The sequence below is a fragment of the Oreochromis aureus genome, linkage group 2 (genome assembly GCF_013358895.1).
Source record: "Oreochromis aureus strain Israel breed Guangdong linkage group 2, ZZ_aureus, whole genome shotgun sequence".
NCBI classification, from domain to species: Eukaryota; Metazoa; Chordata; class Actinopteri; order Cichliformes; family Cichlidae; genus Oreochromis; species Oreochromis aureus.
In genome coordinates this window covers 11,712,294-11,728,760 of record NC_052943.1, presented here as the reverse complement: position 1 = coordinate 11,728,760, position 16,467 = coordinate 11,712,294, and the positions used below count along the sequence as shown (strand labels likewise).

The window sequence follows — 16,467 nt, the reverse complement described above, 5'->3', positions numbered from 1 at the left end:
ATGCTATCACTTTGTAATTTTTTTTAATTACATTCATAATGGTTTTACAGGCTGGAAAATAATAAAAACCTTATTGAGGATGCTTATTATGTATGTTCTTGAGGCCTTTTGATCAGTTCCTATCAGGTTTTACAGTTTGGATCCTATAAACACTCAAATAGAGGAGGAATTTATAACATTAGAAAAAGATTTTGAGACATTTAGATATGCTAAATGGTCTAAAAGTAATGTTCATTAAAAAAAAAAATAAAGCTATGCTAGTTTTCCAAAAAGTTGATTCTTTTCATCTAGACCTAGCGTTTTCAGGGGGAGAAACATTTAATCACTTGGATTTCCTTACCTGAATGATTGAGCATGCATTAAAACAAACAAACAAACAAACAAACAGACAGACAGACAGACAGACATACATATTTAATTCCTCCCTTGCAATAATCCGACAAATATGGGTTTGGGTTAAAATAGGATAACAGTGGAGGAGTACAGCTCAAACATTTTGGAAGAGGCAAGTGTGAAGGTTAAGATGTTTTGGGCATGTGCCTAGGTGGGAAAGTGGATATATTGGACACATTAGACAGGGGGTGTTGAATATGGAGCTGCCAGGCAGGGGGACAAAAGGAAGACCTCAGAGGAGGTTCATGGATCTAGTGAAGCAGGACATGCAGAGGGCTGGCGTGACAGAGGATGCTAGAGATAGGTTGAGATGGAGGCAGATAATCTGTTGCTGCTGTGATAACCCCCTAAAGAGAGCAGCCAAAAGAAGGAGAAGATTCAAGTATATAACTTGTGCAGTAAGACTATAACTTTTACTTAATTGAAAAGTCTAACTTTTTTCCCATGCTAATTTTCTGCAGTGATTTTATTCCTAAAAAATGTTCAGATTCCCCGACCCCTTTCTTCCAGATAATAATCAAGGAAATGACGTCAGAGTTTCCACCCGTGATTGCTAGGAAGCGTCCCACTTCGCATCTCCGGGGGTTGTTTATACTCCACCCAGGAACTACAGGAGCAGGGACGGATAGTTGGAGACGCGCATACAGCGTTATAGTCAGATACGTTGCTACTATTATTTTGCTGTAAGTACATAAACTTTGCTATGTCGTTTTTTAAGTATTGTTTTTGCAAAAAGTTGCACATCGTTTGTGTCAGTCCAAGTTTACATCATTAAAATACCCTCAGAACAAAACCGCGGTCAAGTGAGCCCTCACATGCGAAGTCGCAGTAAAGCTAGCCGCACCTACAATATTGTTGCACTTTTCTTATTTATACATATATATACCTGACCTTATCCCCAACTAAACAAAATTTAAGTATTGCAGTACTGTATTTTTGATATTGTCTATTTTTTTTTAATGTTATTACAAGGAAACTTAAGGAGGTGATGCAAATATTTCACTGTATTCTTACTCTCGGTCATCCCTACTCTTCCTCTTCTGCCACACAGCTCTCCAAAATCATTAGTGAGTTATCCTTATACATTAACACTACCTCCACCTGTCTCTTCTTCTCGTGCATACTGGCTATTAAAGGCTCATCAGCTTCTATACAAACTGAGGAGGTGTGCTATAGCAGCAGGTGGCAGTTTCCATCTAATTACCCTTACCTTATAGTGGACCAATATACTTCAATCAAAGTAATGGGGGATCTGTGAAAGTTGTAATTAAAGATGGGAAGATGAGCAGCTTCAGGTTCTATGTGACTATTATAGATCTGGAATATGATACATTTAAGTCTTCTGTTTAAAAGTAGTAAACTATTTTGAGGACAATAAATAGAACCTGTTTTAACCCGAGGTAATGTGTAAATATATATGTGCTGTCTATCTTTCAGGCAACAGACGCACGCTTCAGAGTCTCTCTTGGCTCAAATTATCTTACTGACATCTTTCTGACAGAAAGAGATAAAGGAATTTATTTGGCGTCATCTGGTGGCCATCAGCGACACAATGTTGTTGAACTGAAAGTCTTGGGTGAGAATTTGGGCTGTACTTGATATTTACATCAAAAATATAGAGATATGCCTTTTAGCTACCTGTTCCTAAATACAAGTCCACTCTTTTTTTTCTTAATGTGCATTTTAAGAATGTGCCAAAAAGGTCACGAGGGATTACTACTATACTTGGGAGTACTGTATCCCTAGACGGGCTGAAATCCTGGAGTTTATTCCCCTTCGCAGTCTGGACCAGCCAAAGATCCTGTGGAATCGCACAGACTCTCAGATCAGACAAAGCAGGGCATGGGTGGAAAAACATAAATGAGAGCTATCTTATCTCACTCAGGCAGACAGTGGCTGCTACAGCTTGACCAGGGTGCAGCACAAGGTGATGTGAAATTTCTGCATTTTACCAGATTAAATGTTCCTATGAAGTCTGATCTGTGTCACTAACAGAACTAACACTTTACTTGAATGCAAAGACAAATGAGCACTTCGTCGTTCCATAGCCTCAGGCCATTAAGATGTGGGCTGTGACTTTTACGCCTCAAGGGGAAATGGAACCCAGAACACTGATGAATGGCAGTCTGATCATAAAAGATAATTGGTTCTTTGACAGAATTTGGACAGTCATGGATGGCATAGAAATGAATGCTGTAGAAACAATAGACTCTGGCACCTTGGAGTTCAGAGACCCAGAAGGCGACCTGGCCTTGAGTGCACAGCTTAACGCGAATCGAGGTGAGCAAAAGAGCATTTCTCCTCATGGGTGGAAAAGTACTAATCGTTCTAATTTAACATCAGCCCCACACACTCTACACAGTATTCCCTAACTTTGTCTGTGCTTTTGCAGCATTTATGTCAGAGAGTACATTACCCACTGTTATTGGCTTGGTTGCCATCATTGTGATCATCTGCATTTGCTGGTGTTGTAAAATGAACTGCAAGTCTTCTCCTCAGACTCAGACTGAAGGCTCACCTGAGCCTAATGTATATTGTCATGTAAGTATTCTTTCAAGTGGAGATTAATAACAGCTGTTTTAACTTTTAATTAAATATCCTTAATTCATTTACAGGATCAGGATCAACCTACAGGTCAGCGTTATTCTGGTGAACCACCTCCTCCATATTGGTCCTGTCAGCCCATGAATTTTCATGTTCCTGAACAACCTACGGGTACCTCGTCTGAGCCACCGGTGGGTGTAAAGCTTGATTTATACTTTTATACTGTTTTGAAAACAAGTGATCTTTGTGTTTTGGCCTGCTGATCGCATGCGTTTGCTATGATGTGTCTTCTCTTTATGTTAGTCTTATTTTATAGAATCTTAAAGAATCATTAATATTTCAATGGATCTGAGGCAGTTATTCAGTTGCTATATTTGTTTGATCATTATTTTTGTTCCTGAAAATGAAGTTTGTTCTTTCAGTCAGTCTTTTTAGCAATAAAGCTTCTTATTATGGCCTGTACTGTTGTACCCAGCCTATGCTAGAGGAATTCTAATGGAATGAAGAAATTTTAAGAAATAAACAAATATTTTGAAAACAAAAGAAACTATTACTTTTCCACAGCACACACACGTCATTTGTCTCATCTAAACTGCCCGCCGAATTCATATAATAGCTCAATTTGTAATGTGTTTTTTCACACAATCATGATTGTTAATTTTACAATTATTGTCAAAGGTAAGTTACTTTAAAAAGAAACAAATAGATGGTATGGTAAAAAAACACAGCATAAATCAGAAAATCTATTACGAAGCTATATTGTCTTTTTACTCGAAAGCATTAAACTGTAGCCCCAAAATTTTAAGAGCAAATTCCCCTAAAACCGAAGTAGGACAAAATGTTATCGCTATAAAAATCCTTCTTGCTATGTGGACTGATGTATATATTTTTTTCTTTTCACAGGCATATCATGAAGTAAGTATCCATGTGAACCCATTTGAGCCTGAGGTACAAAAACAAACAAACAGAATTCCCCCATGCGCTCGCAGAAACCAGAAAAAGGCTGACTCATTTTGTTCATTGATCTAATGTACCTTTCTTTTCTTTTTCTTTTTTTTTTTCTCTGCTATCTCAAGGTTGCACTTCCAGGAAGGTGGAATTCCACTCCACATCCCCCAGTCAGCTCAGACCCCCTGCTCTCAACCCAGGAACCACACTTTGATCTGGAAGGAGTAACAGTTCCCTCTGCACCTTCTCTTAGTTCAGAGTTTTAGAGCTTAACCCTAGAACACTATCGCCGGGTGATTTACACCCGAGCAAATACATTTACATGATTTCTCTCTCCTGCAGCTGTTTGCGTGTCGAGGAGCCTGTGCCTTCACCAGGGAAGTCTCAAATTTCCCAGGAATGGGTGGACCAAAGACCAGCTTTCCAGAGTCATTATTTTGTTTTAGGTTTTTTTTTTCATTTTGTTAGACATGACACAGTTGAAAGTAAAAGAACACCACTGTAATTTGTCATGTGTTGTCATATTTTCATATATTTGATTACTTTTTATTGGTTATATTATATCGGGTAAAAATCACCCGGCATTAGTGATTGTGTTACTATTTATAGCGATAGTGTTCTAGGGTTAAGTTCAGATGTTGTTTTTTGCACTCAAACTGACAGATATTTTAACTATTATAAATTATTCTCTGTTATCTGTGGTTTGTTCCTCCTATTTTAAACATGCAGCAGTCTACCCCCTTAAAAAACAGAAAAACAAAAAGAACATATATAAATTCTTCTTGACCTCACCTAAACCCTCAGATCATATTGTATGTGTTAAACAGGTAATCTTCTGTACGGATTGACAAAGTTTTATCTTCTTCTGCTCCTCTCTCTTCTGGAGTCCCACAGGGTTCCACTTTGGGTCCCCTTTGATTTGCAATTGCTGTATGCTACATGCTAACTCTTGGGCACATCTTGGCCTGACATGTTCAAGATCGTCACTTCCCTGCAGATAATATACAACAAACTCAATATACGAGACGTCATAACAGGATATGATGTCCAATCTGGAAGGAAGGAACTGGATGTCCAAATTTTTTTCTGAAACTGAATAATGGAATTTATTGTATTTACACCCTCTCCACCCAGCACAAACTTTTTGTTTTTGACTCCAATTTCTCTTTTGATTTGCACGTGTCTAAAGTTATGCAGTTGTTTTTTTTATTCATCTTAGACAGATATCTGTCTAAGCCAGGGGTCCCCAATCCCAGTCCACAAGGGCCAGTGTCCCTGCAGGTTTTAGATGTCCTTGATCCATCACAGCTGATTTAAATGGATAAATTACCTTCTCAACATGTCTTGAAGTCCTCCAGAGGCCTGCTAATGAACTAATCATGTGATTCAGGTGTGTTGACTCAGGGTGAGATCTAAAACCTGCAGGGACACCGGCCCTCATGGACTGGGATTGGGGACCCCTGGTCTAAGCTGAATAAGCTGCTCTAAGATGCTCATTCCAAATCAGAAAAGGTTATTCGTGTTTGTATTTCTTCCAGATTTGGCTGCTGTCATGCTGTTAACTCTTACAGCATTCATCATAACATCCTCAGACTTCAAAATGCTGCTGCAGGCTTTTAATATATAGAAAAATAAGCAGTAACGTTACACCAGTCCTCACATGCTTCCACTGGCTACCTTTTAGTTGTAGAACTAATATGAAGATTTTATTGGTGGTTTTTAAGGCCTTATACACTCCTGTCTATATCTGCTGCTGATGCCATGTGACCCTGGCTGTTGCCTGAGATCTTCCACCATGGCCTTGGTTAGTGTTGACTTGCCTGTCCACTAAATGCGATTAAGCCTTTCCAACTTACGACCCATTGAAGATCTCAGGCAGGCAAACTTTGAAACCTTTTAAATGTCTTTCTTAAAATTGATTTTTATCATCTGACTTTTTAAAAATGTTTCTGTCTTTTAATTGTGGGACTGTATGCAATCCCTTGTTTCCATTGAATTTAACATTGTATTTATTTCCACTGAAATAGTTTTGAATTGTTTTTTTTTTGTTTAGCACTTTTTAAACTTTAAACATAAAATATTATTGAAATATAAATGAATGTTAAATATATAACAAAGAATAATGTTACCACCTTTACCAATTACCATAAACTACTTTAAATTATTGTTTTATATCTCTATCTGTGCCTCCTGCTCCATGTATCACTTCTTTGAAGGTTTTATTATTACCTTTTGAGGAAGGACGGGGTATTTTTTTTTTGAAGAATAGCTTTTATGTTTTTTATTAAAAAAAACTGCACATCTAAATGCAATGCAAGTATTACTCTCACTGTATATTTTTGTATGTAAGTTGGAACTTTTATAACCTTTTTGTGAAAACTGAAAAAGTTTTGAGACACTTGTTTTGTGTCAAATTGTGATAATTTTCTAAGGTCTAAATCTGTTATTTAAAAATGCACATCTAAATGCAATGCAAGTATTATCCTCACTGTATTTTTTTATAGATTTTGTAAGCTGGAACTGTTATAACCTTTTTGTGTTACTTTGACAGAAATGCTTTGTTCATAAAATACATGTCAAAATCTGGTCTTTCTTTATGGTCACTTTTACTGGTTAGTCTTTCAGTTTTATAAAATCTGGATTCTTTTATGAGTAAAGAGGCCCATAAAACATGGAAGGTGCATAACTGACCACATATATATCTTTGCTATTTAGTGTCAACTGTGTTACAGCTAAAGCTGAATGGGGATATTATGTAAATCTACACATAAAGCTCCCATAACTCACTCAGAGGGTACATGGATCTTAAGTTTATTAAAGGAAATTTCACTCAAAACCACAATTAGTCTTGTAGTGGTAGAAAAGCTGGGAGATTACCAAAGTAATTAGAATCTGTTGATTCTTAAAATTAACGACGACAATAAAAGATATCCAAGATGAAAGTCAAGATACTATTTCGACTTTAATCTCAAAATTTCCAATTAATTCTCCAAAATAGTATTTCAATGAGAAATTCAACATACAAATTTGAGGATAAACTTGAAATACTATTTTGAGATTAAATTCAAAATATTATTCTAAGTTATTTCTCAAAATAACATTTTGAAATTTGTCTTGAAATTTTGATTTTATTCTAAAAAAAAAAAAAAATTCCCCTCTTGACTTCCAGGCCATACTCAGCATAGATGTTTCTGTACACTAAGCTGGCCACTCGGTTATGGCGTTCCATGTATGCCCTGCCTGTCAGCATCTTGCATCCTGCTGTTATGTGCTGGATTAGCTCAGGGGCATCTTTACACAGCCTGCACCTGGGGCCTTGCGTGATGTGATAGACCTCAGCCTCTATGGATTTTGTGCTCAGAGCTTGTTCCTGTGCTGCCATGATTAGTGCCTCTGTGCTGTCTTTCAGTCCTGCTTTGTCCAGCCACTGGTAGGATTTCTGGATGTCAGCCACCTCCAATATCTGTCGATGGTACATGCTGTGCAGGGGCCTATCCTGCCATGATGGTTCCTCCTGTTCCTCCTTCCTTGTTTTTACTGTTTAGCTGGCTCATCAGGACTTGCCTGACTCTCTGCATTTGAAGCTTTCCAAGCAGCCTTTTCATGGTTCCCATTTGCCTGTGGGCCAGTTACTTGTAGCTGTCTTCAATGTCGGCAATGTTGTCTTCTGGTAGTGCGATCGTCTCGGTTCTGATTACCTTCCCTCCCTTTGTTATCAACTACACTTCTCCAGTCCAAACGACAGATATAGATATAGATACATATTCATGTGTGTATAATTTGCAATAATTTGAACAATATTGTCAAATTTAATAATAATAATAATGATAATAATAATAATAACAGCAATAATTAACCTTTAATAAAAAAATTATTATTATTGTTGTTGTTGTTGTAAAATTATATTTCTTTTTATTTTTCGTGGCCCTAACAGCCCCTCGCGAATCCTTTATCGAAGTGACGGGATGAGGCCGAGTCACACCGAATCCTCTTGTTCGGTATTTTAACAAGAATTTCCGTAAAACCCTTAAATGCATCACGAGTGCGCTGAAGGAAACGCCCTTTGGGTGGGCTCACAAAACCTTCTTCTACTACCCATGTATTTATGTAGGGTTGGTGTAATTTGAAGTCTTTACATACTAAAAGAGGTACAAATATCCCCCAAACGCAGGGTGCTTTGTGCCTACTGTTGGACTCGGAATCGCTGAATCCCTGCACATCATGATCTTGTTGCTGCTTCTAGTTGCCAGTCTTGGTGTGGGTAAGTAAGGAAGCTCATTTCCACGCTAGTAAAGCAGCTTTAATAATGCTGAAGTCTGAGACTCAGCATCAGTGCTCAGCATCACCCTTTATTATTGTATTTAAGTGCAATTTTCTTAAGTCCGATAATATTGCATATTAATAAACATGTCAATGTAAATATGCCAGAATTAGCCAAAATAAAATACAATAATAACATACATTAATACTTTTTCTCTCCTCTCCAGGCCTTGCTTATGTTGAAAATCATGAAGTGGAGTATGGAAACAGATTCAGGATGAGGGTGTCAAGAAGGGTTCACTTTATCGAGTTCATCCCCAAGAACAAATCGGAAGGGACGATCTTGTGGAACCGTGACGAAGCTCCGCCCAGAGAGGGCAGTAGATGGAAGATGATTGGGACCTTATATACCATCAATTCTTTAGCCCAAAAAGACAGTGGCCGCTACATATTCAAAGACAACTATGGAGAATTGATGCATGCGAAGATCATTGGCGTAAAAGGTGTGGATCTTTTTAGTCCTTGATTTATCTATTTTTTTTCTTTTTCTACAGGTGTGCTAAACGTTTACCACAAGCCTATAGTTGGCTTGACCTACAAAACAATGAGAGCGTAACACTAACAGCATATTTAAAGTCTCTAAAGCCAAACTGCGGTATATAACAAATATGCATTTAGTTAAGTCATATAGCTGTATTCTCTGTAAACCGGATTTTATAAAGTCCACCAGAGCAATGCAAATCTAAAGCTCAATAAAGGACATGTGGATTGGTTCGTTTGAACCCTTTTTAAAAAGACAGGTTCTGGTTTAATAGAGATTCTCCCAGCTCATCTTCAGAAGCGTCATACACGACAGTAACTTAATTTTCCTTAAATCTGACACAAAATAATCGAAAACCTTACACCAGGAACCAAGACTATTTCTGCAAATACAGTTTTTGTCATTTGTATTGTGTCACTTTGTATGTCCCTCTCCTGTCGTCAACCCCTCCTCTAGAGGTGTCCCTGCTTCCTACAGATTCCTCATTCATTAGTGCATTAACTTAAATATCACTTTAATATTTTCTTTATCAGAGGTCACAAAGAGCTATACCCTGGAGACTAATGAAGTCCTGAACATCACTTTTGATCTGGAACCGCACTCCTGCAACATTTACTTCTTCTCTGGTGAAAACAGTAAGACTGCGATAGTCCTTAAAGGCAGGCTGCAGCATGATTCGAAACAAGTGGATTGCGTGGGGTTTGAGCTTTTAAAGCCATGTGGGATTGTACACAAGGCCATCCAAAAGACATGCATCGGACGGTTTGAAGTCAGAGATGATAATGATGACAAAGCCTTGGTAGTGTTCCTGGAAATGGAAGGTAAATAAACTATGTTTGGTCATTTTCATTATACAGTATACAGTTTGCTTTGAGCTGATTAACGGACTTTGTTTCAGAGCCACAGTTCAGTCCGACTTACCTCGGTATTGGTGGTGGTGCGTTGTTTGTCACACTGTGCTGGTGTTGCTGCAAGCACTGCTGTTGTGGTGAGAGCTCCTCAGCAAAGGACAACTCAGAAGCAGCTGAGGAGAATGATAGCGAGCCTGCTGTGTATTACCATGAGGTGAGCATGTTCTGCTATTATTTTCTTTTTGTGTATTTTTTTTTTAGTTGTGTTTATATTGTCTGTTTAAATCAAACTGCAGTTTGAGCCTGTGGGACCGGGACCAAACCAGCGCTGTGAACTCTCTAATCCACCCAACACTGATGAGGCTCCTGATGCTCCAGTTGGCCCACTGGTTAGTGTGTGAACTCAACTCCCGAGCCATTTTTATTCTCTTCTCTTTCCTGCTATTAATGTGTGTTGTTGAACTCTGCAGATACACAGTTCTGCTGCTATGGATGCTCCACCTGCTTATTGTGAGGTATGACCTAAGTAAATGTTCAATGCAGTTTTTAAACTTATTTAAACTTAGAAACAAGACTTGGTTGTTGCTTGTAATGTGCAGTGACACGTCTGTCTTTTTCCTCCAGGTTACACCGCTGGCGAAGCAGGAAGAGGCTCCAACCATCACTCCCAACTCTGACGCTGAGCCACGGTTTGAATTGAAGGGGACAGTTTTCAATTCTGGTGCCCCACTCAGCTCATCCTCAACGTACTGTGATGTTTATACCTCAGAAAAAATCAACTTCCTCTGAAAACCTTGATTTTGAACCGTGTTCTTTAGTGTGGCGGTGAAGGGATAGTTTGACATTTCAGGGAATATGAGTGTCTGACATCATTTTTGAGCCAAGAAAAAATGTTTTCAAACCACTGGTAAATTTACAAATTTATGTTTCTACAGTTAGTTTTTTATGGATAAAAAACTTTAGAACCAAAAACATTTTGAAGCTTGTGTCTTCAGTGCTGCCTGCTGTAGTTCCATATTTATCAAGGAGAAAGAAAATGTGTATTTTTAGGTCTTCCTCTGTCTTTTTGTTTTTTTATGCTGTGATTTTTAAGGGATACTGCACATTAGTAAACACTACTGTAAATACATTTTTCTGTTCTCTATAGTTCAGTCAGGAATACATTATGCATTACAGACCACTCTGAATGTGATATTTTTCAGGGAAGATATATGTAGTAGACACGTCATTATTGGGTCCTTAAAAATCAGCTCATCTCTTTGGTGTTTACATTCACTGGTTGCAAAAACTTTAAAAACTGACGTTTTACAGTTAAGTGTGGAATCTGAGACAGATTAACTTAAATAAGGGAAATATTTTTAGCTTCTGAGACACTTACATTCACAGTTAGTATGAAATGTGAGACTGCTAATGAAGACGCTTATTTTAGACTTTTTTGCTATTGCTGCTTGTATGAAGATTTCACGTCTTAGTCTTTATCATATCTGTAACATTTATTTACAAGTGCAATACCCCTTCATCCTGTGAAAGTACTGTCGATTGTGTGAATTAGAGCTATATTTGGGGCTTAATTATACATATGTTATTTAAGCACTTTCTGAGAAGACTATATGCTCTAAAACCTTTAAAAAAAAACCTTATGCACATATCAGCGTGTATTTAGACTGTTACATATAGCTTTAATCTGTTACATTAAAGCTATATCCTATCTCTACAACTTGTTTGGTATTTGTATTTGTTCCCCTGCACAGTTTACCTTCAGTAATACTTAAAGCACCTTCTACAGTGTCACCAGAGAGCCAAAAGCTCATCCAAGCACATCAATTCCTTTCTGCCATAGCAGCTGGTTCACAGAAGACAGGAAGCAGAGCAGGAATCAAACTACAACTGATGATTTCTGTCTTGAGAAGAAAAACAACAGAACCTCAGACCTGTCTGGCACAAGTACGAATTCTGTGTAGAGACATTAAAAAACGTTTATCAGCTCATCATTTAAGAACTGGAGTATGCATTCAAAGTGACTCATTTAAGTACTGGAACAGATTTTTTTCACAAATACTTAAAATTAATGTTTTTGTTTAGCTTTTCCCACAGTAATTGGCAATCTCTGCTTAGATTATATCAGAGACACGTAGGGATCCTTTAAAGGCTATAGTATGTATGCTATTGTATAACAAAAATGTGACTTGAGAAAGATGTCCACTTTCATTCTCTCACACAGGTTGACTGAAGGTTTGTTTTGCTTTTTATGTTTTTGGGGAAGTGTAAAAAGATGATTTTAAGTGGCTGAGAAAAGTTTGGAAGGAGCTGCAAAATCTGCATTTATTTGTGTTTTTGGACACCTGGTGAACATATGCCCAATATCTAATGTTCTCTAAAGGGAAACAGCTGGCTCTTTAGGTGCTCTAATGTGTTCATAAGCTAGCTGCTAAATCAGTTTGCCATTTCAGTGTAATTAAGTGAAGTTGTGGCCTGGGAAATCCAAATGCATAAAAAGCTTTGCGGAGCTGAGATGAAGATTTGCCGTACAATTTTTGCTTTATGCTTTTAATCTTTTAAAAGAATTTCATCACATACTTCTTCTGTAGACACATTCAGCTGCAACACTCTATCGGTTTTCTCTTTTTTTTCATTGATGTGGTGAAAAAAAAAGGTTGATTTCATGATAGAATCGTATCTGGTCTGCTTGGCACTCCACCAAAGCACAGCGTAGGAGGATTTTGACTATTGATGTTGCAGGGGAGCAAGCAGGAGTGATAATTTTGGCACTGAGGTCAGGTTGCTCCATTCCCTTGAAGTGGTGGTGGGGGTGGAGATTGGTGGTGAGAACCCAAAGGATTAAAAAGCTTCCAGATGACAGAGCCATTGGGACCCTGCCTGGCAGATGGGAGTGAAGAGGCACGGCTGTAGCTAATTGAACTTGAGACGTCAGTTATAAGATGTGTCGCTTGATACTTGTACTTATGAAGCCTAATCTAAGATGCCATCAATGCATGGAAGGTTCTCAATCAGGATAGCTGCATGATTATGCTGGTCTGGCAGTTGGTCGACCACTTCAGCCCAGACTAAAATATCGGTTGGATTGGCTGCTGTAATGGACTTTCCCTGAGTGATACCAGAAGGTCAAAGATTTGACTTTTGCATCTCAATGGTTCACCATTCACTGTTCTTTGATGGTGACCCCCAGGAATGTGTACCAAAGCAACAGAATACTTTGCTTTTTTGCACAGTACGTGCAAAGGAAAACATTTCCATTTAGCTCAGTTGTCACTGTGGAAACTGTGGACCTGGTAAGCAGCTGACTGAAATGCACACAGACTTTGCATGACTGAAGCTTTTCTCTTTGAACTGAAGAATTTTGTAAAATATTTTATTGTGTTTGAAACGGTGCAACAGACAGGGCAGAAAAGGACTGTTATGATCTCATTTATGGAATTATTTCCTGTATGCACAGTCATTTTTTTTCTTGTGTAGCCTTTCAGTACATTTTGTTTGTCATAGTAAACAAGTTTCATGTGGCTTGATTGCAGAGCATTTTTGATTAAAAATCCCAGAGATTACTTTATTACCCACATCTCACACAAACAGGCTGACAGAAATCAGTTACTATTTTTTCTTAACTTGCATTGCCATCACCTTTGTCCATCTTAACTCCTATCTGCCTTTTCTCATCACTACTCCTTTTTCTTATTCTCTACTGCGTTCACTCGGCCCTCCAGGCGTCTCAGTCGATCCTCCACAACAAAAGACTTTTCAGAGCTCGAAGTGAGCAGCGTCAACAAGACGCATACCAGCACTAAGCCAGCCAGTCGAACTGCCGTGGTGTCTGCAGACGCTTGCTTATCAGTCACTATCAGTCCAAAAAACCAGAGTCCCAAGACAGTTTTGATAATCCAGAAGACCTGTTTTATCACACCAATCAGCAGACGCAGAACGATGGACAGCAACCAGTAGCCAATGAGGGCCACCAGACCCCACTGAGCGACGGCCGTCACACCCTCTGGAGTGAAGCGGGGCAGTTTCAGTGCAGCTGTGGAGGGAGGAAATCCAGCTTAGCCGTGTTGTTAAAAAGAATAAAGCTTGAAAATACTTTCTGTTACACAGGAAGCAACAAGAGCAAACACTTACACTTAAAAAGGAGTGGCTTACAAATTGCCCGGAGGGAGAGGCAAGTCTGCATATTTTCACTTGCATTTTTTATTGTCATGGATTCAACTTTACGTGAGCACACACACACACAAACAGACACACACACATAGGGGCTCATCCTGCTACCCACCATCAAATCCAGTGACTCTGAGGATCTCTGTGACGTAAACAGCGATGACATTCAGGCCGCTGGCAGCTCCTTCGGCCAGGAATCGGATCACCATCTCGAAAAACTGCAGTGGTGTGCAAGGAGGGTGGAGACATGTTTTACATTTGTTATTACACAACGCCACAATGAAGTAACATGGCATTCTGGCCAGACTGAAAACCATGCAGAGAGACGACAGAAGACAATGTGCAGGCAGTGTGACTCATAATGCTGACAGGAGCAGCTGATACAAACTCACTGATCGCATTCGGCTGGGAATTTTAAAAGCCCGTATGAGCGGCATCTTAAGATAGAAGATGTGCCGACTTGGACAAACAGCTGTGTGTACTGGTGACAGCTGGACAGCACCCCTCTCTATTCCTGTGCACCCTCAGCTTACCACCCCCCGACTCACAAAACGACACACACACAGACACAGAGTAAACAGACACAGTACTGCCTTGTCCAGCAAGGTCAAGGGGAGCCCAGCGAGTTGCACGCATATCTAATCTGCACCTGTTGCACTACACACGGCCACAAACTTAAGAACTTCATGTCAGTGTCTGTGTAACTCATAAACAGGTGTAATCACTTTCTATTGGTTTTGATTTTGAAAACTTTTTTAAGTCTTTCATAACTGTAAAATCGGCCTTATTTACTTATTACACTATTATACCAAAGATTTTGCTCTTTTACATTGAATTTACTGGGAAATATCTGCACAGTGTCCAGATCTTTTGTTTAGCTTAAATCTGAAGTTGCTGAAACAGGCTTTATTTTCAGTTTGATTGCATGCGGGAAGTTAACTCAAACACATTCAGACACACTAGGTGATTCATGGTAAACCACTAATGCACAATGAGGTTTCCACACACACACACAAAAGCTCACAAGTAAAGTGAGCCCTTACATGCAAATATCACTGTACTGAAACACACAGCTTCTCTACTCTCAGCACTATATGGTGTGACATGACATGACACGACATGGGGCTAAACTGAACCAAGTGAGAGGGCTCTGTTTAATTCACCATGTCAGGGCAGCACGATGGAAACACCCAGGAATGTTGCTTACCATGGCCATTGTACTGACGTTCTCCTGGCCAAGCAATGACTCAAGAAACAACACTGCACTCTGAGGGAAAAGGAAGCCACCAGTAGTAGGAGCAGGGAGGTAGAGATGAGTGTGTGCAAGAGTGCGGAGGGGTGAGGAGAAGACAGAAAAATGAGGGCAGAGAAGATGATGGGGGATCAGGAAGGGAGATTATCAAGTTGAAGAGCACATGGAGAGGATTGCGTGTGTAGAGGGTGAAGTGATGGGTGGAGAAAGGTTAAAGAGAAAGGTTGGAGCTTTCAAAATTAGTAATCAGGTACAGTTAAGCACTGAGCGAGAATACTGAGAGAATAGTGAAGTTAGACCACCGCATTTTAACAATTCAAATCCACTTCCTGGTGCAAGGAGGAAAAGAGTGTTATCCCGCGGTGCACCTCCCCTCGTTACCTCAGCAGCTGATCGTATCACGCTGGTTCCCACTAACGACTCCGCGTACCGGTGGATCTCCTGGCAGGTTCCCGTGAAAACGGTACGCAGGGTAACCACCGATGGGCTGTCCGCCTTGGCCTGCTCAGCCCGAGCTTCGGCTCCAGCCCAGGCCACCGTCAAGCCGAGAGCCAACACACAGATAGTAAGCAAAACCCGAGCCATGGCACATCCACTGCGCTCTCAGCTCTCAGCCCAGACGCACAGAGTCACTGAAAGGCGGTTTGAGAACAATGAGGGGAAAATGTGCCAAGTGAACGCGCACAGGTTCACGCTGCAGCTGAGAGCAGGTTGAGCAGCTCGTGTTCAGTGACTCAGACTGAAAATCAAAGACTTAAAAATGGCTTCTGTTGGGAGCATTCGCTGACTGCACACCGCGTTTTAAATCAACATGTAGCACAACAGGCAGAGGAACAGGCAGCAAAAGGCGCACGCTTTTAAAAATAACAATACGAGATTCAAGTGTAAAATTTGAAATTCAGATAAAATACTGGTTTAAAAAATCCAGGTTGATATTATTACTATTAGTGTTTAATTATAAACTCTGGCAGCACTGCAAAAAATATCCAATCCTGGAACTCTGCGCTCCCCAAGGACGCTCCAGCTATATTTGGTAAGAAACCGTTAAAGGCTTAGATCCAGCAGCGATAGAGATATGAGATCATCAGTCAAAACGTAACGGAAAGTTACAGTTAAAAACAACAACAAAAAAACTCCGGCAGTGTATGAATCCAAAAGTGGTTTGTTTCCTGAGCAGATCTGCAAGAAAACGACCGAAACTCTGCGAGTGTGAGCTGGCCACGAGTCTCCTAAAGCCTCTTATTTCAGCTCTGAGCTCCACAGCGATCAAGTTTGGTGCTCCTTTGTCTCTAAACTTGCATCAAAATGCACTTCTGTGATGGATTATGTTGCATAACATTTAAAGAGAGAGAGAGCGAGAGAGAAAAATCCCTTCTTGCCACCGTTCCCGTTCGGCACTCCCTTCCTTCCAGCGTTTCTAACGACCGTTTCCAGCGTGGAAACACGTCTGGGGCTTCGGGGAGGAGGAGCAGAGGGAGGAAAGCGCTCTGGTGAGCGGGGATAAACAGAGATTT

The 16,467-nt window shown here is 39.8% G+C and overlaps 3 protein-coding genes across 8 annotated transcripts; 2 read left to right on the top strand and 1 right to left on the bottom strand.

Annotated features, from left to right (window-relative positions):
• Positions 1-949: 949 nt before the first annotated feature.
• On the top strand, positions 950-4,274 carry LOC116324112 (tensin-1-like). Of its 5 annotated transcripts, none has more exons than XM_039617892.1 (8): positions 950-1,076; positions 1,831-1,969; positions 2,082-2,320; positions 2,552-2,673; positions 2,786-2,934; positions 3,009-3,128; positions 3,841-3,885; positions 4,014-4,274. In XM_039617892.1, exons 4-8 carry the CDS (start codon positions 2,565-2,567, stop codon positions 4,149-4,151), a joined length of 561 nt encoding a protein of 186 aa, XP_039473826.1. In that variant the 5' UTR covers positions 950-1,076; positions 1,831-1,969; positions 2,082-2,320; positions 2,552-2,564; the 3' UTR covers positions 4,152-4,274. The 5 variants fall into 5 exon arrangements, with proteins under 5 accessions (XP_039473826.1, XP_031600525.2, XP_039473815.1 ...); XM_031744665.2 differs by having other exon boundaries at positions 2,442-2,673; XM_039617881.1 differs by having other exon boundaries at positions 2,415-2,673.
• A 3,685-nt stretch (positions 4,275-7,959) lies between these two features.
• Positions 7,960-11,235, top strand: LOC116324116. The gene is made up of 7 exons (XM_031744668.2): positions 7,960-8,146; positions 8,373-8,648; positions 9,220-9,507; positions 9,585-9,751; positions 9,834-9,926; positions 10,008-10,052; positions 10,162-11,235. Exons 1-7 carry the CDS (start codon positions 8,107-8,109, stop codon positions 10,324-10,326), a joined length of 1,074 nt encoding a protein of 357 aa, XP_031600528.1. The 5' UTR covers positions 7,960-8,106; the 3' UTR covers positions 10,327-11,235.
• Positions 11,236-12,879: 1,644 nt separating this feature from the next.
• On the bottom strand, positions 12,880-16,399 carry si:dkey-74k8.3 (transmembrane protein 109). 2 transcript variants are annotated; one of them, XM_031744660.2, is made up of 3 exons: positions 15,335-16,399; positions 13,817-13,919; positions 12,880-13,567 (listed from the first exon to the last, which is right to left on the bottom strand). In XM_031744660.2, the coding sequence occupies exons 1-3, from the start codon at positions 15,536-15,538 to the stop codon at positions 13,212-13,214; spliced, it is 663 nt and encodes a 220-aa protein (XP_031600520.1). In that variant the 5' UTR covers positions 15,539-16,399; the 3' UTR covers positions 12,880-13,211. The 2 variants fall into 2 exon arrangements, with proteins under 2 accessions (XP_031600520.1, XP_031600521.1); XM_031744661.2 differs by lacking the exon at positions 15,335-16,399 and adding an exon at positions 14,909-15,322.
• Between the last annotated feature and the right edge of the window lie 68 nt (positions 16,400-16,467).